The sequence below is a fragment of the Embiotoca jacksoni genome, unplaced genomic scaffold (assembly GCF_022577435.1).
Source record: "Embiotoca jacksoni isolate LCO1_2020_lvr unplaced genomic scaffold, fEmbJac1.0.p SCAF_2, whole genome shotgun sequence".
In the NCBI taxonomy this organism is placed as follows: domain Eukaryota; kingdom Metazoa; phylum Chordata; class Actinopteri; family Embiotocidae; genus Embiotoca; species Embiotoca jacksoni.
This window is the reverse complement of record NW_027185340.1, coordinates 22,966,080-22,990,461: the sequence shown is the minus strand read 5'-3', so window position 1 is coordinate 22,990,461 and position 24,382 is coordinate 22,966,080. Positions and strand designations below refer to the sequence as shown.

The 24,382-nt window shown below is 43.8% G+C and overlaps 1 protein-coding gene across 11 annotated transcripts in view; it reads left to right on the top strand.

Moving 5' to 3' along the window:
* The window catches only part of dgkh (diacylglycerol kinase, eta), a 64,479-nt gene that overhangs the window by 26,030 nt on the left and 14,067 nt on the right, over positions 1 to 24,382 (top strand). For all 11 annotated transcript variants that reach the window (XM_069155096.1, XM_069155097.1, XM_069155094.1 and 8 more), the window contains 21 exons: positions 2,840 to 2,944; positions 4,666 to 4,798; positions 10,023 to 10,129; positions 10,572 to 10,697; positions 11,534 to 11,636; positions 13,765 to 13,927; positions 14,073 to 14,181; positions 14,658 to 14,879; positions 15,176 to 15,267; positions 15,431 to 15,530; positions 15,761 to 16,076; positions 17,049 to 17,180; positions 18,813 to 18,947; positions 19,207 to 19,324; positions 19,531 to 19,641; positions 19,766 to 19,862; positions 20,960 to 21,067; positions 23,457 to 23,570; positions 23,654 to 23,788; positions 23,931 to 24,091; positions 24,201 to 24,306. In XM_069155096.1, coding sequence (XP_069011197.1) covers positions 2,840 to 2,944; positions 4,666 to 4,798; positions 10,023 to 10,129; positions 10,572 to 10,697; positions 11,534 to 11,636; positions 13,765 to 13,927; positions 14,073 to 14,181; positions 14,658 to 14,879; positions 15,176 to 15,267; positions 15,431 to 15,530; positions 15,761 to 16,076; positions 17,049 to 17,180; positions 18,813 to 18,947; positions 19,207 to 19,324; positions 19,531 to 19,641; positions 19,766 to 19,862; positions 20,960 to 21,067; positions 23,457 to 23,570; positions 23,654 to 23,788; positions 23,931 to 24,091; positions 24,201 to 24,306 — 2,793 coding nt within the window. The remainder of the gene's footprint in view (positions 1 to 2,839; positions 2,945 to 4,665; positions 4,799 to 10,022; positions 10,130 to 10,571; positions 10,698 to 11,533; positions 11,637 to 13,764; positions 13,928 to 14,072; positions 14,182 to 14,657; positions 14,880 to 15,175; positions 15,268 to 15,430; positions 15,531 to 15,760; positions 16,077 to 17,048; positions 17,181 to 18,812; positions 18,948 to 19,206; positions 19,325 to 19,530; positions 19,642 to 19,765; positions 19,863 to 20,959; positions 21,068 to 23,456; positions 23,571 to 23,653; positions 23,789 to 23,930; positions 24,092 to 24,200; positions 24,307 to 24,382) is intronic.

The window sequence follows — 24,382 nt, the reverse complement described above, 5'->3', positions numbered from 1 at the left end:
ACTGTGAATGTATTGGACTCAGTTAGAGATTTACATACTGTAAATGCAGAAAACTCAAAAAGATCACATTTTTCTTGGTACTGCATATGATAGAGCATTTCACAACAGGTCAAATGTATAGCTAAACGTAACAAAGCTGAGTCTTGTTTTAGTATGTAAGACATGTAGTTTTGCAGTTCATTAACAATCATTTTCTCTTCTTATGTGCATAAGTTGTGTTCTAAAAGAGTTTTGTCTGTGGAAACATGTGGCTGTAAAGCAGATGGAGGGTTAGCAGGCAACTGCAGCCTTCATGCAGAAAGAAAAGCCGTGTTGCAGCAGCTGGATCTTAAACACCCCAACATACACCAACATACACAAACGATCACGTACATTACACACATTATACACACTCACACACGTGTACTCACATTGGTGTGACTGTGTGTTGTGCACCTGCTGTTTTCCACACCTTGTGACAGCCTCAGGTGCTGCTGGTCCACCGGGCCTGTGATTAGAGGGATCAGAGAGATGATCTGAAAGACTGAGAAGCCTCTTGTCACTGTTTCACTCCATTTTTGTTCTTTGGCTGATGGAGTGTTTGGTTTACAGGATGTGTTTCACATTTATCCAGTTATTGCCAAAAAGATAAGAAGGAGCTGAATGTACGGCCTCAGATTATAGAGAAACAGTTGGTCTGAAATCAGTGAGAACTTTGTAGGAGAATAAGAAACACAACAAAGAGTGATACTGAAAACCCCGTCTATTGTTCTGCCCTCTCTTCAGTGCTCATCAGCCAAAGTGTCTTTTGTACTAATAGATTAGAAGAAAAGCTGCTCAACTGTGCATTGAGGCTCATGCAGTTTGTATTTGAAGGTGTTTCCTCTCAGAATATAGTGGAATATGAGGCAGTGTTTTATCAGACACGAGTGAGGGAGCAATCCGTAGAGAAGTAACAGATCATGAAAGCACTTCAGTGATAGCAGTAAGGAATATTGAGGTAAATTAAAATACGCATGAGGTCACCATCTTCGAATGATCGAAGAACACCAGACAAAAGAACAAAAGCGCTGAACGCTTTTATTCATCTCCCTGTTTCCCTTTTACTTGTACACGAATATATGCTCGGTCTAGTGTGATATGACTGAAGATGACAATTGAAAACATGATCAAGAGTCCGAATCGATCATATTTGCAGCATTGATGTCACATTAAAAAGTTTCCAAAACTGTCAAATTTCTCACAAATTGATTTTTGTGCTACTCAAGTCTACCTTCTTAAATCTGTCACTGATCTTTGTGTGGAGCCAAAAGCATTATGATATTAAAGTAGTTGATATGTTTCCTCTTGAGGAAAAGACTGCAGATCCAATTATGTCTTCTCCTCAAACAATATCAGTTCTTCATGTTACTTTCCTGACCTGAGCAAAATGTAACTTAAAGATTTGGCTTCAGATCCAAACATAGCTAAACAAATGAGTTAACCCTTTCCTACTTGGAGATCCCCTTGCAGGCCGTATCTGCTATTAAAAAAATAACTAAGTCATGTTTCGAAGGTTGCAGAGCGAGGTACATTCAGTGATGAGGCATTCGGTATTACTACGAGTAAAATGTGTGCAGCATTGTGCAGAGTTGTAGTTGAGAATTTTTAGAACAGGTTCAATAACATCAGTGTCACTGACTCACTGTTTGTTACAGTTACAATTTTCAGCAGGCAAAAGTAAAAATATATATTTCTTTAACGTGGCCTGTTAATGAGGACACATAAACGTATTTTATTTTAGAAATGACCCCAAGTGTCTCTGATCCAAAGAGCCCGAGGTTGTTCCTTTTGTAGTTGTGGAGTTTCTGACTCAGTCTGGGGATGTTTGGAAATTTTAGCGAATAGCCTGAAAGGCCTCAAGGGTCTAAACGGTTGCACTTTTTCTCTGTTACGTCATGTTGTTTGACGAGAGCATGAAATCATAACAACAAGCTGCATCAAAGTTTTTTTCTAATTCTGAGGACACCTGCACAAGACTGCTATTAACAGTTCACCACATTTATCACAGAGATAACAAAACATCAGGATCATTGCTGGTACATGTTTTTATTAGTCAGGTATTCTTTTATCTGTGTGTGTGTGTGTGTGTGTGTGTGTGTGTGTGTGTGTGTGTGTGTGTGTGTGTGTGTGTGTGTGTGTGTGCGTGTGCACCATGTATTCAGCCTCACTCCTCTCACTAATGTGAGTAGAGATAACATACGGACGTGACGAGTTAGACAGACATGCAGAGAAAGAAGAGATGAGGAGCATGAATAAGTGATGGCGTGTTGAAAGGGTGCTGCATGTCTGCAGGGTTATCTACGGGGACTGTCCTTTAAACACACATACATACACACACACACACACACACACACACACACACACACACACGCGCGCGCGCGCACTCACACTCACACACAGGGACAGGGACAGGGCAGGAGATGGGGAGGCGACGGGGGAGAGGATCTCTTAGCCTTTACCGAGGCGCTTCGCCTGTCAGCACAGATCTGCCTCAAAGCAGCATGAAGAGCGAAGAAAAAGAGGAGAGGGTTGGGAGAAACATGGAGCGGAGGAAAAGACTAACTCACGAAGGTGTGAGTGAGCTAAAGTTAATGAGAGAGAGAGAGAGAGAGAGAGAGAGCGAGAGAGACGAGGAGGGAGGAGGCTTCTCATCCTTCCTCTCCCTTAAAGACAGAGCCGATCGCTCTCTCCTCTCAGTGGCACCGCAGGCTGAGGACCGAAGCACCGGAAACATCCATCTCTCCTACTCGCCCTCTTTTTAGCTACCGTGTCTGTCTTGCTCCCTCACCCGAGCTCACGTCCCTCCGTCTCCCTCCAGGTGATCACCCCGTTCCGTAGGCTCATCCTCTGTGCCGAGAACAGGAAAGAGATGGAGGACTGGATCAGTTCGCTGAAGTCCGTCCAGTCCAGAGAGCACTACGAGGTAAGAGCCCCTTTCCAAATCAACAGATAGACACATCCTTGTGAGTTTGTGTGTGTGTGTGTGTGTGTGCGTGTGTGTGTGTGTGTGTGTGTGTGTGTGTGTGTGTGTGTGTGTGTGTGTGTGTGTGTGTGTGTGTGTGTGTGTGTGTGTGCGCGTGTGTGTGTGTGTGTGTGTGTGTGTGTGTAGCTGGGAGGGGGCGAAGAGATACAACATAAAGATGGGCAGTGTTAAGAGATGGTGCCGCAGCAACAATAGATCTGAGATCAGGCGTTTCCTCTTTTAGAGGTTTGGACCGAAACGTTGCTCTCCTCCAGGGAGGACGTACCTACCAGTGAAAATACTCTCCCAGTGTTGCATGGAAACTTCACAAACTTACAGAAACCACACAGTTTAGCGGTGATACTCATATAAAATGCAGCAGGAATAAGAGTCACATGTCGTGTAGCATGAGAGAAGGGGCACTGAAGGCAGCGGGGGACCTCAGAAGTTTCAGAGCCCCAAAGCAGAGGCACACATGGACCTGCATGTAGGCACAGGTACACAACTCTCACACAGCGATATCATGTGCAGACAAATGTACCACATAAACAGGGAATAAATGACGTTATCTGTTCAGGGAAAATATTATAACGCTCATCTTTGTTATCCAAGACAGTGTCCCCAGAAAAATCGAGAAAAAAACAGCACAGTTTTGTTGACACGATTATCTGCCGTTGTGATAGTTCACAAAATTGACCGCAGCCGTTTCAAGTATTCGTCTGAAGGAAGGATGTACGCAGCCTGTAAATCTGGGCGATGTGTTGACAGTGACGGCTCGGGGGGAACGGCAGCGCAGCAAGGAAGCACTGCTGCATTTTAATGGCTTTGATTTGAGAGGGAAATCTTATATAAGACCCCATCCCTCACCCCCTTACTGCACTGCAGTGCAGCAGCAACCCCAGACACCACAGACACACACACACACACACACACACACACACACACACACACACACACACACGCACACACGCACACACGCACACACGCACACACACACACACACGCACACACACGCACCGCTGCCAAGATGTCAACTGAACCGCGGTTAATTACCGCGCTCTCATATGTGCCTCCGTTATGATGCGAGTGTCCCAGTTTACAAGCACCTGTTACAATCCTACTTATGAAACACAAATTGTATCGAAGGCTGCGCCAACTACTGCAGACGCAACGCCCACACTGGTACAGTAAACACTGTTCACATTAGCTCCCCAGCGGGCTCTCGCTACACAATCATGTATAGAAGCATCCCGTTTTTCCTGACCAGCTGTAGCTTTTCGAAACTCACGGAGCGGCAGAGTCACGCGCATGAGCGCCAGCATGTGAAGGTTTTCTCCCGTCGAGTGCTGATGTACGTCCTGCGGGGGTCTTTTCTCAGTTACTGCTGTCATGAGGGTTCTGTAGAGCAGTGAGGTCAGACTTCAGGGGACAGTGGATCATCATTATTATCAAGGGAAGCTGGTACACAGGGAGTGAATGAGCTGCATGTGGAAAACTTCATTTGACTCTTCATGTTAAACACTTGTCTGTTCATAGATGTGATGAAAACAGCCTGTAAATGTAACATGCAATAATTAAAAACACATTTTTGTTATCATTAGGATGTATTAGTGCTCTGTGCTTTGCCTTTCTGTGACTCTCATCCCAGTGCTGCCAACCTGTTTTAACCTCTCCTTTGCCAGACGGCACAGTTTAATGTGGAACATTTCTCAGGGATGCACAACTGGTACGCCTGCTCCCATGCACGGCCCACCTTTTGCAACGTCTGTAAAGACAGCTTGTCTGGGGTCACATCTCACGGCCTCTCCTGCGAAGGTAAGGAACACAAAGCACACCACCTGTGAATGTTAAGGACAATTACAGTTTATTTCAACATGGCGTGTGCCGCTGTGGATCATGCTAATTTTGCACTCTGTCTGCTCTGTAAAGATTCAGGGAAATGAGGGGTTGCATAAAACGGTGTTGGGGCAAAAGATCGAGCTTCCAACAGCTTCCAAAAAAACGAAAACAAACACAGAAATTGGCCACCTGGAAGTGTCGACTCCAGTTTTATTTATACAGTACATTTAAATACATATAAAGTTGACCAAAGTGTTGCGCATCATCAAACGGAATTAAAACAATCAGATCGAAATATTAAAACCATTAAAGACTAAATAAGCAGTACAAAAAAAAATTTAAGAAATTAAAAACTATATTAAGCCCAAACATCAAGGATATGCATGAACATTAAATAATACTCAAGAAAATCTGGAAATGCCAGTGGAAGTGAACAAGTTTTCGGCTGAGGTTTGCACACTGGTAGTAAAGGTGATGAGCTGATCTGGAGGGAGAGGCTTTTCCACAGTTCTCAGTCGGCCCTAGGAGCCGATGTAGAGCTAGGAAATTCTAAAAGCTGCTGGTCCAATGACTTAAACACTTAAATGTAAGTGTATCTACCAATTACAGCAAACAGTAAACGCTGCAACTCGAGCTAATGTACAAATGACATACGGAGGCATTACCTGTGCTTCTGCACTTGGTCTCCCAACTCAAGGAGCTGCTATCTACTTGAAGAAGTGTTTAACAACATACAACGACAGTCTGGCAGGTGGAGTTCTTCATACTTGTTTTCGTGTAATCTGGAGAACGACTAGCGCCAAATACAGTCTCTCTTTATCCTGCAGCTGCTGTCCATGAAAACTGCTCTCTTTGTATCTTTTCTTCTTATTCTTGCGACACGCAAATTTACAGACACAAACCATTTAGTCTGCTCTGGAAAGTAGCCATTTCAGGCACCGGCAGTCATTTCTGTGTTTACTTTAGGATCAAAAACAAACTTTTAAAGGTATTAATGTAAAAAAAAAAGGTCTTTTGAATGTTGCAGCTAGTTTACGTTAGTGCCCTTTTTATGGTGACTTCTTGATCCCTCAAAGCTTTACAGCAGAGGTAAAGAGTGCATGAACCATAGAGCCACAATAAGCACCTTGATGGGAAATAGAGTGAAATTGTCCTTTAATTGATTTGTTTTACAGTACACAAAGTGGATAGGATCCCTACTCTCTGTTTAAAGATCATCCACACTGTAGCACTGCAACACATCATTTACCACTGCAAAGCCTGGCAGTTGGCAGGTCTGTAGGTTCTTTGGAAAGGTATATGACGATGTTGCGTAAGGAGTTGTGAGTCACTGAAGTGAGAAATCTCCTTTTTTCAAACGTCTGTCCATGTGCAGCGGGTTGGATGTATCGGAGCCAGCATGAGTTTTTGAAATCCTCCACGTTGTGTCCTAGCTGGAGGGAGAGGGAGTGAAAAGAGCTGTGAACTGCCATTAACGCTATGCCAGCATATGAATGCACATCAGCCTCTATCCATAAGCTTTTATGTCATGTTGTGTGTTAGATAAGCGTCGACTCAGAATTTTTTTAATTTCTTCATTTTCCATTAACAAAGAAAAAAGCTGTTAAGGGATCTTGTGAATGACGCCACAGCTCCTCACCTCATCTGTGAAGGAACAGTGAGGTTGGGTGTTAAGAGGGTCGTCATGGGAAGTTCACACTACTTTATGCTTTCTTTTAGCTGGTGTGGAGTGTCAGGGACATGCAGCAGAACATAATGAGCACCATCTGCATATCCTCTATTTCTAATTTTGCTAATGTTTCCCAGTGAGTGAGTGCATGTGGGTCGGTGTGTGTGTGAAGGCAGTAAGAGCCTCTCCAGTCTGTGCTTATTATCCTCTCATATCCAGAGCAGAAGGCAAAGACACATACTGGACACAGAGACATGGAGAAATCATTAGAGTGCCGTCTGACTCTTTAACTGACTCTTTCCACACATCCACAACCAACAATAGGAACATGCAACTGGGATTATAGGTGATTCATTACAACATGGAATCAAGTGTATGATGGATGTGAAGCAGTTAATGGAGCTCTGTATTGGCCTCACAAAGATGCCCTCTCATGTTTATCTCAATCAGATTAGCGACATACACACTGGTGGTGGTGGAATGAAAAAAAAATTGTTTTTATATAATATTATAGAGGGAAAAATGAGCAAGCTGAAAGGACAAAACTCCCTTTTACTGGAGAAAAGAACTTGTACAGTGTATAAAAAAATACATTTTAACAGGAAGTAAAACCTCGTACAGAGTAAAGAAAAAACTCCCTTTTAACAGGAAGCATAACCTTGTACAGTGTAAAGAACAAACTCCCTTTTAACAGGAAGAAACTTCTGGCAGTTTGATAGGTTTACCCAAACCGGTCACAGTCAGGTGATTAGAAGAAGCGTGGGAGAATAAACTGTGGACGAATGAAAAGTAAAAGATGGCATTCCTGATTGAACTTGCGCTTTTACCTCCATTTCAAATTACATTAATTAAAATGCAGCTCCTTGGTTTCCTCTTAATATACAATCCTGATGTCAGAGTTAGTGAGAAGAGGAGGATCACCCGCAAGAGAAGCAGTAGGTGAGAATGGCCAAGAAGAAAAATAAGCAGCAGAGTGTCTCTATTAAACCTCGAGAGCAGCCGGCCAAACAGTTTCACAGCAATCAACGCGGCTTAAATTTCCCTTCGATTTCCTGCACAGGACAGGCAGTGGGAATTGATTTGTGATACCCAGCCGCAAACACACACAAACACACACTCACTCACACAGGAAAACTCTTCTGCCTTTCTGTCTCTATTTCAAACTGGGAGACACTCACAGTCCTAGACACGGCGTTTTCTTCCCGTCTGGTTTGTGAATGCTCAGGGTTCAGCCCGGCCATTAACAGCCAGTGGGATCATGTCCTCTGAATTCTCTTAATGTTCTGCTAATGCTCTCTAACAGCATTTAGTGGCAGACTAGATTGAAACATTGATTGTTGCTCCCGGATATGAGTTTGACTTAGTTTGTAGTATATCTGTGTAGACTGCCTAATGACAAGATCCTGTGTGTTTGTTTGTGTGTGTGTGTGTGTGTGTGTGTGTGTGTGTGTGTGTGTGTGTGTGTGCGTGTGCGTGTGTGTGTGTGTGTGTGTGTGTGTGTGTGTGTGTTCAGCATTGTGCATAAGAGGGGAGGGCTGACTGGAAGCAAAGTTCCCCAGAGTGCAGACATTATTCATGACTCTGCTAAGTGCCTCCTCTCTACAGTAGCGAGAGTAACCTCCATCTGTCTGTACATCTCCATCAGAAATATTCATGCTATACTTACATCTCACTCTTGTTTGGTATTCAGAGCAGACAGCATTAAGCACGCTGAAGTCCATGCTTCTCCTGCTCAGGCACACAGTGAACCTCAGTATGGTTCCAAATGGCGTACTTGTGTACTAACACTTCATATTTTGAGTGTAAAAGTGCATTCACACTGTCCAGTACACAAACATGCAGCGCTCTACAAGTACCTGGATGATGCACTCACAACGCTCCAAAAAAGAAGTGTGAAACTCTGAACACTTTCCACTCTAAACGGTCACCATCTTGGCTCTGTATAGAAAGGGGCGGAGCCACCAACGTAATGAGTTTTCACATTAAGGCGTCTGAGGAAGCTGCAGCTGTTCCTCAATACAAAGTGTTTCTTTTTCACTGCTGCTGCTGGACAGAAGAATCAGTGTGTTTATTGTGCATTAAACAGAGGGCACAAAAACACCTTCATTTCTGGGTAAAATAATTAAAGCTAAATTGAATACATCTAAGGTAAAAAAAAAATCTTATTTAAAAAATGTAAAAGTAAAAAATAATGTTTGTGATTCCGGCACAGTGGTCCAGTAGTTAGGATTGTCGCCTCACAGTAAAAAGGTTCTGGGTTTGAGTCCGGGCCTTTCTGTGTGGAGTTTGCATGTTCTCCCTGTGCCTGCGTGGGTTCTCTCCAGGTACTCCAGCTTCCTCCCACCATCCAAAGACATGCACCTCAAGTTAATTGGTGGTTCTACAAATGTCCCTTAGGTGTGAATGAGAGCATGAATGGTCTTTGTTTCCGTCTGCCTCTATGTGGTCCTGTGATGGACTGGTGACCTGTCCAGGGTGAACCCTGCCTTCACCCAATGTGAGCTGGGATAGGCTCCAGCCCCCCAGTGACCCTGTTCAGGATAAAGCGTGTATAGATGATGGATGGATGTTTGTGATTCCTTCCAACTGTTCAATGACCGTCAGTGATTCTGCTTGGAGGACCGCTGGCTTCATTTCAGTCTGCCTGTGTACAGGATGCTCAGATGAATAAGTGGAGGGACAACATACAGTGTTGGCCATGTGGTCTGCTATGTCCTTAATGTGCCTGCTCTGCTGATGTGTTGGGGCTGCTGAGGATTATGGTGCAGCTGATCACATGTAGCAGACACTCACTTTCACCTGTTCACTAATTCCTCAGAAAAGCAGACGTCTGTACAGACTGAGTGTTCGGACCAGAGGTTGTACAGATGTGTTGTTTTAAGTGCAGCAGGTGGATGTTAACATGCAGCTGGATCAGCCTGGCTGTGTGGTCCAGAGTTTAGGTTTTGTGCAGCAATGTATGGATACATGAAATGAGACCCGTGGTGTGGAGCAAAGTCATCAGGCTTTGCTTCTATCGGTCAGAATCATAAATGCAGAACCGGTTTATGGAGGTTCATAATTACACATCCTGACATCTGGTGAAGGCTTGATTCAGTGGAACACTGTACTTTTACACTGTGTATTTTTCAGCCTGTAAAAAGAGATTTTTAATTATTTTTAAATTTTCTGCACCATTTACCAGGTAACCTTAAATTAGCAAATTAGTACTATTCTTGATTATTTTACACATACATTTTCTGGATGATGTGGATTCAGTGTTTGATTGTGATCAGATTTTACTTTGATTTGTTAGTAGTGTTATAACCTTTATTGGAAACACAAGCTGCACAACTGTACATAAACAATTAAATATTACACTGTTCATTCATAAACAGCTCATATAACAACACATTATTAGAAAGAGTTATTCTTCATCTGTATCCATGTAGTGTTGTGCTGCAAGATGCTGCTGATGAGTAATAGGAACCATTGTTAAAGGCGGAAAACATTGTCACTCTGACTGAGTATTGATTGTTTTGTGTTTTTCAGTGTGCAAATTCAAAGCCCACAAACGCTGTGCTGTCAGAGCCACTAACAACTGTAAATGGACGACCCTGGCTTCCATAGGGAAGGATATTATTGAGGATGAGGATGGGGTAAGCTTGTTGGAATACGTCCCTTGTATTGTAATGCATTAGTTCCCTGTGACTTTGTAAGACTTTGTGACTGTTTAAGAACCGCCTTGTTGTCTGGTGAGTTTGTTACATGGTGGTTAGGATTACCCTCTGCAGGTTTTCCCCTTGAGCAAGGAAACAAGATCAATTATGGAAAGAGTCTGAAACATTCACTTGTTTTACCATAATAAGTGCATGTTTTAGACATATTTCATAACCGTGCAAAGCATGGCCATTTTTTTCTAGTGGCAATAAAGAAAAGTGTTCATGTTAGAAATGACAGACAGAAGTAGGCAGCGTTAAAGTGTTTCCCTTTTCTCAAACTGTGTGTGTGTGTGTGTGTGTGTGTGTGTGTGTGTGTGTGTGTGTGTGTGTGTGTGTGTGTGTGTGTGTGTGTGTGTGTGTGTGTGTGTTCAACCTACAGATTGCTATGCCTCATCAGTGGTTGGAAGGCAACCTGCCTGTCAGTGCCAAGTGTGCCGTGTGTGATAAGACGTGTGGCAGCGTACTGAGGCTGCAGGACTGGCGCTGCCTCTGGTGCAAAGCAATGGTAAGACGCGTCATGTACCAATTAACTGTCAATTAGAGCTCGACCTGCACTGGATTGTTTGGACCGATGTTGATACCAATATTAGGGAGTAAAGAAATTCTGACATATGGGCTGATATTACTGTATATACAATATGTATAGACAAGCGTTTTTTGCAATGATCCCTCAAATATGGTTATCAAACTTTTTTATGACAAAGATGTGTAATGGAGGCAGGGTGTTTTTCAATTTACTGACATTAGTGCACTGAAACGGTGAACTTTACTGAGAATTTAATCATTTTAAATAAGAAAAAACACAATAAGACCAGTTAATATGTTTTTTACAAGCATCTCTTTCTGATTTCTAAATAGAAAGTTTTCATATTGGCCAACATATACACCAATACCGATATATCAATGTCAGCTGATAAAATCAGATTATGAACTGTAAAAAATAGATGTTGGAGCGATCCAGATGTTCACCAGGAGACTTTCAAATAGCTTTTTGAATTGGGGTTCGGGGATAATAAATTCAGGCATTATTTTACCTGTTGCATAATGTGTACAGTATGTGTCCATGAGTGCAGTAAGTCTGGTGATGTGTAGATTTTAGTGTTTTTTTTTAAAATTTGCAATAGAATTTAGTTTTTGGTAAGCACAGTTTATGTTTATGTAACACTATAAATGTACTAGTGTTGGCTAAATGTCAAATTCTCTATGGTTGTCTGCTGGCCAGATGTTAAATTAAACACTCAAATTAAAATGTAAAAGATATGTAACATGTAAAATCAATAATCATTGCTGTTGCACATCTACATGAGAGAAAAATTATACAGTTGGTGTTGTTTCTTCCAGGTGCACACAGCCTGTATGGACCTGTATCCTCGCAAGTGTCCTCTGGGTCAATGCAAAGTCTCTATCATTCCCCCTACAGCGCTCAACAGCATCGACTCAGATGGTAGGCAACACACTCAGACACACACACCCACACACAGACACCCATGCAATTTCGCTGATTCACTCAAAGGGTCAGAGGTTGCACCTGTGAGCAATCATTACATTTTAGAGGTGAAGAAATACGATTTCCCCCCATTTGGTCAGCCGACGTCTGAACTTTGACCTTCTGCTCTGTTACATGGAAGGATGGTGGCAGGGTGGAGGAAAGGGAGAGCGTGATGATTCATTCTGGTTCGGTCAAGGCATCCACATCCATTCAGGCACACAGTAAATCACTCAAGCATGTCTCTTCTCTCCACACGCCTCTCTTGTACACTGCTGGAGCACACGCAGGAATATTATTTTCCCTTCTGATTAATGGTCTCAAATCCATTATCAGCTTCCTGATCATCATATAAGGTGGTAAATATATATACTGCATGTGTTCCAGGAAACTGTCCGTTTCTTAATTAGCGTGCTGGTATTTGCCAGGAGGACACACACGTTTCATGAAATAGATCCTGAGACAACATCTGAATGTGTGTGTGATAAGACCTTGCTGTTAAAATGGTGCTCGTCATGTTCATCACAGAAGAGGAGGAGCTCCTCAGGTGGCTGCAAAACACCATCGGACCCCAATCAGGCTCTTTGCTCATCATCGTATGGTGTGTGTGTGTGTGTGTGTGTGTGTGTGTGTCTGTGTGGTGGGGAGGGAGGTGGGGGGGTGGGGTATTTTGGTAGTGCTCGCTTTGAACCTATACTAGATGGAGATCAGCTCTCTCTCTCTCACACACACACACACACACACACACACACACACACACACTCACACATAAATGCTGCACATATACAGCCCACAGAGTCTTTAAAAAGCAGGCTTCTGCTAATGAGTAGATGGAATGAAAGAGTGGCAAAGAAATAGGTGATGGAGCATGCAGATGAAAGGAGGATAAGACAACAGCGGAGAAACGATGAAGATGTACAGTGGGCTTTGTCTCTCTATCCTTCTCCTCATGTGCCAGGATCTCTGTCCAAATGCAGGCAGAGAAAGGGGGGAGTTTGGTTGTAATTGTCTGGGGGGCAGACTGTAGCATGTGCTGCAGCGTCGTGACTCCCCGCCTCCTCCCTCTCTCTCTCTCTCTCTCTCTCTCTCTCTCTCTCTCTCTCTCTCTCTCTCTCTCTCTCTGTCTGTCTCTTCCACTCACCCTCCCTCCGTCCATCCTTCACTGACGAGAGAGAACCAAAAAGGGAAAAAGAAAAAATCCAATAGCGTAGATGGAGAGATTCAAGAGCAGAAGGAAGAAGTGACGGATGAATTAAGGGAAGGGAACAGAAGTAGTGCCAGGAGAAGATGGCAGTGCCACACACACACACACACACACACACTCACTCATAAACACATGTAGCGTGTGTGTGTGTGTGTGTGTGTGTGTGTGTGTGTGTGTGTGTGTGTGTGTGTGTGTGTGTGTGTGTGTGTGTGTGTCATGCTCTACTAAGGAGTAAAACACGTGTTTTTGGCATGTGCTGAGTTCCCATGTGTTATTACGCTCAGTCTCACGCACGCTTTGATGAGGTTGTTTAACGATGACAGAGTTGTTTCAAGCCACCTACTGCATCCAGCACTCCTGCTCAGGGCGGAGCAGTGTGCCGGTTATCGAGCGTTAAAGGATGAATTCAAGTCAGTCCATTGAGGTCAGCTTTTATTTCTTCAGTCCAGTATCACAAATTACAAATTTTCAGTTTGGGCAGCAGATGACACCTTCTGTCCTGCGACCCTCAATTTGGATCAGATAAACTCCTCAAGAAACACTTTCATGGGTGAAAAATTGATGAAGTCTCGGAAGGAGATACAGAAGAGACAATAGACCAAAACAGCACAATTACTATATGATGAATAAGAGTGAGAAATATATAGATGGATCGTATGGATCAAGGAGGACGTTGAGTAACATCCCAGATGTCCCAACTTCTTTCTTAAGGAGAAGTGAAAGGAGGCCAGAGTTTTTAGTCCTTCAGGTTAATTTGGTCTTTATTCACTTTGAATTTCACAGTGGAGACTTCCACGGAATAAAGCAGAGCTGGGTTGAATGATGTTGGTCGTGTTGAAAGCATTAAACAGTGATTTTCTTACTGCTGTCATGTCTCCTCAGGCTTCTGGAAGGCCACCTGTCCCCCGTCCTGTGCCAGTCCCCTCCTGGTCTTTGTCAACTCCAAAAGCGGAGACAACCAGGGAGTGAAATTCCTACGACGCTTCAAGCAACTCCTCAACCCGGCTCAGGTCTTTGACCTGGTCAACGGTGGCCCACACCTCGGGTGAGGACAAATTCAAACAGCTCCACAAATTCAGATGTGTTTAGATGACCCATAAATATGTATGTATGTAATGCATTCCATAGCATTTTGTTTTTGTAAATCTGACCCTACAGAGTAACTCAGTAAGTGGGTGTGTTTTTGTCAGACTGCGTTTGTTTCAGAAGTTTGACAACTTCCGGATCCTGGTGTGTGGAGGAGACGGCAGCGTGGGATGGGTCCTCTCAGAAATCGACAAACTCAATCTACACAAACAGGTAGTGCGCAGTACAATGAGTGTAGTTACAGAAAGGACAGTGAGCCGCATTTTACAGGGATATTAGTACGGTCCATTGGGATACTGTTCGGATTGTTTCTCCTTTGTTGAACGTAACCTACAATTGCAAACTGTCACATACATGTTCATTAGAAAATCCTGTGTAAATAAATGCAGAAATCAACAGAATATATTCAATTACAAGTGAATAGGAAATGCAATGTGCATGTTGAGGTTTTTGTCTTTGCTCCTGGCCAGCTTACATAAAGAAGCAAGGTCACCGCACACACAGACAGACACACACACACACACACACACACACACACACACACACACACACACACACACACACACGCACACACACACACACGCACACACACACACACACACACACACACACACACACACACACACACACACACACACACAGACCTCCCTCCTGAGTGATGCCAAACAAACCCTTTGCATGCCTTTCAGTGCCAGCTGGGGGTGTTGCCTCTGGGCACGGGCAACGATCTGGCGCGGGTGCTGGGCTGGGGCCCGTCATGTGACGACGACACCCAGCTGCCTCAGATCCTGGAGAAGCTCGAGAGGGCCAGCACCAAGATGCTGGACCGCTGGAGCATCATGACCTATGAGATTAAGATCCCACCAAAACACAGCTGCCCCACCACGCCTGAGGGAGCTGACGACTGCCAGGTACTCACAGGAGCTGACAGATATTCACATGCATCAGTAGGCCCAATCAGACCTAGCAGGGCTCCCAGACAGGCAGACGGGACGGGAGGAGGAGGGAGATGCTGGAAATAGTGCCTGACATTTTCAGTTTTACTTTACCTCAGCTCAGGTTCAAATCTACACTCAAGTCTTGCTCATACTATACCCGCTATAGATTTTATGGTAGAGATCTGATTTAAACTGAAATACTCACCATTAAAACAGTGTTTAGTTCATGTTTTCATGCGGACTCTTTTTTTTCTGTGCTTTGTCTCCAGTTTCACATTTCAGCCTATGAGGACTCAGTCGCTGCTCACCTCACAAAGATCCTGAACTCAGAGCAGCACTCTGTGGTCATCTCATCTGCCAAGTACGGGTCTTTCATTAAAACAGCATGACCCCAAACAAGTGTTCTCGAATCAGCAGAAAATAACCAACAAGCTAAAAATGAACCTGACATTCTCCCAGATCAAAGACAATCAGCGCATCGCACATTACGCCCTGAATCTCTGATGTTATCCTCTGTTTCTCAGGATCCTGTGTGAAACAGTGAAGGATTTTGTTGCCAAAGTGGGGAAAGCATATGAGAAAAGCACAGAGAACGCAGATGAGTGCGACACTATGTCTCTGAAAGTAAGTCTCAAAAACAAAGCGGGGAACATCCATTATCAGCCTGCGCTGAAAGGCGACTCCCTTTATATTACGTTTCTGCTAATGTGCTGCTGTGTGGATGCTGCTGCACCGCTCAATCCAGCCCTTCATCTGTGTGTGTGTGTGTGTGTGTGTGTGTGTGTGTGTGTGTGTGTGTGTGTGTGTGTGTGTGTGTGTGTGTGTGTGTGTGTGCGCTCCTCTGTGCCCGACAGTGTGCCATCCTCAACGACAAGCTGGACTCCCTCCTCCAGACGCTCCACGCCCTCAACACAGAGTGCCAGGCTCTTCCTCCACTTCCCCACTCCACTCCTCCTATCGTTGAGGAGGAGCAGGAGGAGGAGGAGGAGGAGGAAGAGGCCAGCGAGGAGAGCCTGACGGAGCTGAAGGAGAAGCTGGAGGAGGAGGAGACGGAGAAAGGAGGAGGAGGAGGCTCACCGCACCAGCTGTTCAAAAGCAGGGAGCAGCTGATGCTCAGAGCCAACAGTCTGAAGAAGGCTGTCCGACAGATCATAGAGCAGGCAGAGAGAGGTACACACACTGAACACACACACCTCAGCCCTGCTCTAACTTTCTACGTAAACCATATTAGGTAATGTTTATCTAATCCTGAATTCATGCAATACTTCGTGCACTAATACCGCATTAATCATCAGGAAGTGACATGATTTAAAAGTATTTCATTCATGATCTAATCCGTGAACAACTCATGAAGTAAAGCATAACTAAGGTGAGTATATTATCAATGATTAGGATTTATTAGGCACGATCGGGATTTATTCTTTGCAAAAGAAAATGTGGGCCAATTTTTGGATCTGTTCATTTACCTGTAGGTTACAACAAGACACAAACATAAACAAACATGAACATAACTCAGACGTCATAATAACTGCAGAACATTTCGTCTCACATTAATCAATAAGGCACCAACTGCAGTTTTACCCACATTGGATAGTAAAGCTCAAATGTTCACCACTTCACTTCAGGGGTCACAAACGTGATGAACTCATGAGTGACTAATGCTTCGTTAGTGATGATTTAAATATGATCTGTGCTGCACAGTTTGGTTCAGAGGGCCAAACCTTTTTGCAAAGAATTCATCATGAACATGCTTAATAAATGATAATGTAAATATGATATACTCAACTTAGTTAATGCTTTAATTAATGTGTTCATGCATGAGATGATGAATGAAAGACTTTAAACTCATGTTACTTCCTGATCATTTATGTGGTAGTAATACTGATATCCTGAATCCTTGATAAATAAAGTGTTCCCAAATATGAATTAACCACCATTTCAGGGTAAAATACATTTTGAAATATTGTTTTGAAGTTTCAGAAATGAATGCTTTTAATTCATGCACAAATTAATGTCTTATAATGATCAACGGAAGTATCATCATTGTTTCATTCGTCACAGTTTATGGAGATTAACACAGAAAGAATTAATTTAGTCCTTTACACCTTCTTGTATTATCCCTCCTGTGTTTTCTCTGTCCAGTGGTTGATGAGCAGAACACCAACACAGATGACACGGAGCTTCCGTCCCCTCTGGAGTTCAGGAAGGACAGCGAGGAGGAGAACAGAGACAGTGAGAAAGATGAGGACACCAAGGAACTGGAAGCGGTGTCGTGTGAGTGTTTCTGCCGGGGATTCATATCTCAAACCCGTTTGGGCTGTTCTCGTTTCAAATCTGCGTGCGACCTGCTTTCAAACCTTTTACCTGCTTGGCCCTGATACATTTCCATCCTGGGACATTTCCAAAACACTTTACCTGCCCAGTCTCGCTTGTTCAGCATCCAAGTCTTCCACTTTGCCAGCTGGCCGTGTTCTCAGGGACGACGCCCAAAAGATATTTACTTTAATTAGTGGTTGAGGCCTAATTGGAGAAAATATCTCCATAGAATTTAGTTTACAAAGACGTCTCTCCTCTCTCTACTGAGAGAGGAAACATTGGTGTTCCTGTAATATAAGAAAACTTGAGGATGGACAAAGATGCAAAAGCCAAACTTATTCTCAAAAAGTTTTGGAGTTTACTGGACAGAAGATTTAAATGATGCCACCTTGTGGGTGATGCGCTTCCCTGCACCGCAGAGAGCCTGACGCATGGTCATGGAAAAAAGTGCTGCTGACGCAAATCATGTTTCCTGTCATAAATAAACTCAGGGATTAGTGCTAAAAGTGGAAAGAAGCTCTTCTCCCCTGTGATATTCCACCTCTTTCACCCAACTAAGCTGTTTATCTGCCGATCTTCTGTCTCTACAACAGTCTGCAGCAGCAGAGAGCTTCTTTAATAGCAAATGAACATACCCGTTGTAACTGCTCACTATAGAGTCTGTGTGTGGCTGTCTATATATATCTGAATGTGTGCAGCTTTGCGTCTGGATGCGCACGCAGGTTAAATATATTGTGTGTGTCTGTGTGCGTGTGCGTGGATCATCTACAGGATGTGTTATTGTCTTCGGGGCAGAAGTTCTTCCTGTTTATCACGGAGCCGCTTCCTTCCTTCCACACATTTTCCAGCCCTTGGAAGACAAGGAGGTATCACTCAAACCCTCGGCGCTGTCTCCTCTCCTTGTTTCCTCTTCTTGGCTCCTTACTCCTCCATGACCTGCAAATACACTGAGCACCAAGAAAATCTGAACTGGAAGGACTGTTAAATATAATATAAATGTCAGCCAGTCCCGCATGTATCTGTTTCCTCACAGAGGAATTACATGATGTCAACATGAGACAAGTTGCTGACAAATTCTGCTTGAAACGGCTGCTTTGATAAAACGTAACCCCCAAATCCTTCAAAGTGATCATGAGCATGTCAAAATAGTGTGGATTAAAAAAAAAATACATAAATTGTGTCTGGAAAAAAACAGATAAGCTGAAGAAAACTGACCCCATAGAGGGCTTTGGTGAGACAAGCATCAGTTAGTTGGCTTGTGTTCCTGCAGTAAATCTCTCCTGACTCTGAACAGTTCAGCAGCGCTCAGTAGAATCACGGTGTTTTTTTCTATTGGACATTATTTCTGTGGATGTGAGGTGAGCAGGTGCTCCTGCGGTGTGGTCCAGGACACGTTCGGGTTCACACTGCTGAAAGAGTGGAGCCACGTGCAGCCACATAAGTGTCCTGAATGCTTCTCGGGTGCATTCGCATCTGTACTTAGAGCTGTCACTTTTTGATCACGTGTTTTAATGCCATGTGTTCACAGGGCCTTATTTATAGCCATGTGTTGTCTTTCTAACGTGAAGTCTTCTTTCTGTGTGTATCCAGCTGCCAAGAGTCCCTGTTCCCCAACGGAGAGGAGGGTGAGCCGCAGCACCCAGTCCTATGGCTCCTTCACCATCACCCCCTTCACCACCAGCAAGGAGAACCTCCCCGTACTCAACACACGCATCATCTGCCCCGGTAAACACACACACACACACACACACACACACACACACACACACACACACACACACACACACACACACACACACACACACACACACACACACACACACACACACACAGACACTGAACTTATCACATTAAATCAACAAGGAGTGAGTCTTCCTCATACTGCAGCTCAGCGTTGTGTGACAGATGTGTACCGTGTGTGTGTGTGTGTGTGTGTGTGTGTGTGTGTGTGTGTGTGTGTGTGTGTGTGTGTGTGTGTGTGCAGGCTTGCGAGCAGGTCTGGCTGCCTCCATCGCAGGCAGCTCCATCATTAGCAAGATGCTGCTGGCTAACATCGACCCCTTTGGTGCCACACCCTTCATCGACCCCGACCTCGACTCGCTGTGAGAGACGTTTCTCCTTTATTGCCTCCTTCCATCTTTGTCACTGTGCTGCTGTTTGTTTGTCAGGTTCTACTGCGTTTCTTCATCTCACTCTCTCTCCATCCGTTCACGTTTAAATCTATACCGACATCTCTGTTTCTCCTCGATGTCTCTGTGTACAAACTCATTGATTGTGTGTCTGTGTGTGCGGTTGCTCCTCCACCCAGAGAGGGCTACATGGAGAAGTGTGTCATGAACAACTACTTTGGCATCGGCCTGGATGCCAAGATCTCGCTGGAATTCAACAACAAGCGAGAGGAGCATCCAGAGAAATGCAGGTGAGACACGTTTGCAGCCTGAGCTAAAAAAGCAACATACTGTATTTATGTTGTTTCAGTTAATGACACAACAGTCCTTTTCCTGCACACTGTTGATCTCAGCGTCTGTGCCTTCTTTACACAGGAGTCGTACCAAGAACATGATGTGGTATGGTGTTTTGGGCACGAAGGAGCTTCTGCAAAGAACCTACAAGAACCTGGAGCAGAAAGTCCAGCTAGAGGTGAGACTTTAAAACTCTTTAAACTCTGCATTTTGTCCACTCAGATTTCACTGACACTTAAAAGTCCCATACTTTACACTGGTGTTTTACTTGCAGTCTTGATATCCACAAGAAAATATTTTTATGGTTTTAATTACCAAAAACCATCTCAATATATTTGTACATCTCCCCACTGAAGCTTCTCTCTGCAGCTCTACCAACAACAGGTTGTTTTGTGTCTGTGTCGTTAAGCCTCATTGAGATCAGTGACCCTCTCTTCTGATTGGCTGACTATTTTCTGCCCTACCACAGGTTTTCTTCAGCCTTGTAGCTTGCTAGTGCCTTGACTAAATGACGGCTCAGTGTTTTCTCCTCCATAAAAGGTTGGACAGTGGGCCGTGCTGAGCGGGTACATATGACACGGTTGGGAGTTTCTGACATCACAAACTTAGGGAGGTGCAAACAGCTCGTCCAGTGGCTGAATACAGGACTGTGTGAATTTCTCTGTGGACTGAATGTTTTGACACTTTCATAGTATTTATTTGTGGACTGAATGTTTTGACACTTTCATAGTATTTATTTGGCACATAGACCTGCTTTATAATCAAAAAAAGAAATGTAAATATCAACTGCTACATTATGAATCCGGACAAGAAAAACTATCCGGGAATGAGTTGTTGGTAACTGTAAACAGGATCAACGGGCTACCTGTGCGGGAGTGATCTAGATGTGGATGTGACTCGCCTCTTCTCGAGACACTTAAAACTCCTAAACCACGATTTAAGCTCAAGTGTTGCAGAAGTAAGATGAAGCATGGTCCTCCACATACTACTTCATACTTTTTGCTGTGAAATTATTTCAAAAGCTAATTCAAAAAAGTTGCAAAAGGTGGTAAAATTCAATGACTTTGATGTCAATTAAACCCAGAGGCTCCCTGGGTTTCTCCTTTAGACACACACACACACACACACACACACACACACACACACACACACACACACACACACACACACACACACACACACACACACACACACACACACACCTTCCCTACTCCCTGCTCCTTTACTTTACTGCTCCAGCTGAGCTCTGCGTGGTTATTCCTTGTCTTTTTCCAGTGTGACGGCCAGTACATCCCGCTGCCCAGCCTCCAGGGGATCGCCGTGTTAAACATTCCTAGCTACGCAGGCGGCACCAACTTCTGGGGCGGCACCAAGGAGGATGATGTGAGTACATTCACAGCCCATTAGATGTTCACATTAAAACCACCCTCTGTGTAATGTTCCATCCTGCCTGGCCTGCCTTTCGTGGGCAACCCAGATCACCTTTGGAGAGAAGGGGGTTTTCCTCCTCTCTCTGTTTCTGTCTGTCCCTGTTGTGTAATGAACAACACTTTGGATCCTGGTTTGACATGACCCTTATAGCCTGGAGGTGCACGGGGGGGTGGGTGTTTGTTTAAGGCTCAGAGCACATCGGCGTAGAGGGATTACAGTGTCAGTTTGCACACACACACACACACACACACACACACACACACACACACACACGCACACACACACACACACACACATCCCCCTTAGTGAGCCTTGCGGAGGTTACTCTTGGACACGCACATCCAGTATGTACATCTTCTGTTATATAACTGTTGTGCTGTGGAGAGAAGGAAACAGAAATGGGGAGAAGGCATTCAGATAAACTTCGTCATCATCTGCTTACACACAGTGCATATACAACCACGCACATTAAGATCACAGTTCAATAGATGTTACACTTTGACACCTGCCGGCTGATCTGTGGCTTCACTCTGAAACATAAATATATCGTTACTCACACAACTGATACCAAAACCTGATGATAAAATGACCAATACTGCTTGTGTCACAGATCAACACCTTCCCACGTTAGGTAACCTCCTTCTAAATGTTTCCACCTAGTGGCTGGTGCCCGACAAGACAACTGAGAGTCAGCTCAGAGAATCTGTTGGCTATCCAGCAGTTTGTTTTATTTTTATGCTGAGCCTCCCTCCCACTTGGGCTCACTCCTCATCGCTTTGACCTTTTCACGCACAGTTTGCTGCCAGAGATCAATATCCGACTTGTTGGGAGCGTCTTCTTTCAGAAACGGCTCATTTCTCATTCAGGCTCGAGCTAAACTGAGCTGACAGGGCAAAATGTCAGCGTCTTTGTCAAAAAATTTACAAGAGCGACAAAGATGTACGTAGGTCCACAAATCCTCCCTGTCACCGTTACATTCAAGGATAAGATATCCATATCTATTTAAGTATCAATTATTTTACCAATATTATAACTTCTACATTGATAAAATGTGTAGCACTGTAAGCCACTTTATTTAGCATAATATATACTAATATTAAGCATTTCATAAATGGTTTAGACCACACTATAATATCGCTGTCAGCAGAAATACGATATATTTACAGTTTTCTTTGTTTTTTAAGGAAAATGATATAGAAACTAACATGTTTACCTCATTCCCATATGTACCAATGTTGTACATAGTGATATACATTTACATATGTACATTGTACACACACATATCTGGATATAGAATTTAAATAAACAGTGTACATTGTGTGCACACATACATATAGATCCATATCCAGCGTAACAACACTAAACCAAATTTTGGTATATTTATTTTCGTGCCCCTTCCCACTCTTTTTTTCCCACCGCTTGTCAAAAAGAAGAAATTTCACATCAAACAAGAAGAGCTGCTGAAAAGGTGGTCATGGACCATAATAACCGTCGTGGTGTCTCTACTGGTATCATATCATTTGGCTGATGAATATTCCATGCAGCTAAAACATCTAACAGACTCTGAGCCCACTGATTTATTACCACCTTAATGACAAACAATATCTTTGCTGCTGTACAACAAGCAAGCATCAAACACGTCTGCTGGACAGTCATATCACAAGATGACAAGTATCAGTACTGGACTGAATTGAACTGACAGTGTATGACACTGGACAAGAGAGTGGTCACATCGAGCTTAAATTTCTTCCCATTTCATATAACACTAAATTCCCAGCGAATTTAATGCACATAAAGTATAATTTGTTGTAGTTTGTTTTTTAGAATTGTGCGCTTTTCCTGCTGTCATATCACTTAGAGGATGTATTCACTCTATTCATAATTCTAATATATTTTTATTATGCAGCAGCGTTCATGTTTATACACTCATAGACGTGCACTTAAATACATTCACTTCTATAAATTTACTACTAAGTTTATATATACTTACTACTGTAGTTACAACTGTATTATAGTGTGTTATAGACCATCTATGAAATGTGTATGTACTGTTTAATAAAAGCTAAATAGTGCTACTATATGATTAGATTAAAAAAAAAAATTGAATGGTTAAGATCTTGTTGCCGAATATGCATGAACTTCTTTACAGAAATTGACCAATTTCGGTTAAATTTTTTAACATATCAAATTCATGGGATGCAATACATTCGAACCTCAGACACATGAACGTATTGTTGGGTGTCAAAATATAGAATAGCATCAGCATGATCTTTTAATAGAGATTCATATGATCGTACGTATTGATGCAGCAGTGCATAAATGCCATTATTGTGTTGTGCAGATCTTCTGTGCCCCCTCATTTGATGATAAGATCCTGGAAGTGGTGGCTGTGTTTGGGAGTATGCAGATGGCTGTGTCCCGAGTCATCAAACTGCAACACCACCGCATCGCACAGGTGACACGACGCACCAGAAACAATATGAGGTGAAAATACTTCTCAGAACGTGTCTGTCTAATCTGAGCCTCTGCCTGAATCAGTGTCGAACGGTAAAGATTACCATCCTGGGCGATGAGGGCGTTCCTATCCAGGTGGACGGTGAGGCCTGGATCCAACCGCCCGGAGTCATCAAGATCCAGCACAAGAACAGGGCGCAGATGCTCACCAGAGACCGGGTGAGGAAGGGGGGAGGGTCACGGTAAAGCAGCTCGTATCTGGAAAGTTTGGAGAATAGATTAACAGCCCATTACAACAAGAAGAATATATGATGTATGATGATAGATACTTACCTTTCATCTCCTCTGATTTTCCTTGCAGGCGTTTGAGAACACACTGAAGTCGTGGGAGGACAAGTTGAAGTACGATAAGCCTCCTTTGAGGCCTCACCTCTACCCTCAGCAGTCTGTTGATCTGGCTACAGAGGAGGAGGCCTCCCTGGTGCAGATGTGCGCCCGAGCTGCAGAGGAGCTCATCACGAGGTAAACATGTACCGTCAGGAGCAGGTCTCTGTCTGTGGTCCACAGGCTTTCCAGATGTCGTGTTTTTAACCCGAGTCCTGCCCACTGACTCTGCTCTGTCTGATCACAGGATATGTGAAGCTGCGAAGACCAACGGGCTTTTAGAGCAGGAGCTGGCTCATGCTGTTAACGCCGCGTCTCACGCCATCAACAAAACACACCCGAAGTTCCCCGAGGTAAGCTGTCAACACAAATCACACAACATACAGGGGCTCCAGGTTGGCCTGTAGGGGCGCCGCCATCTGCTTAGCT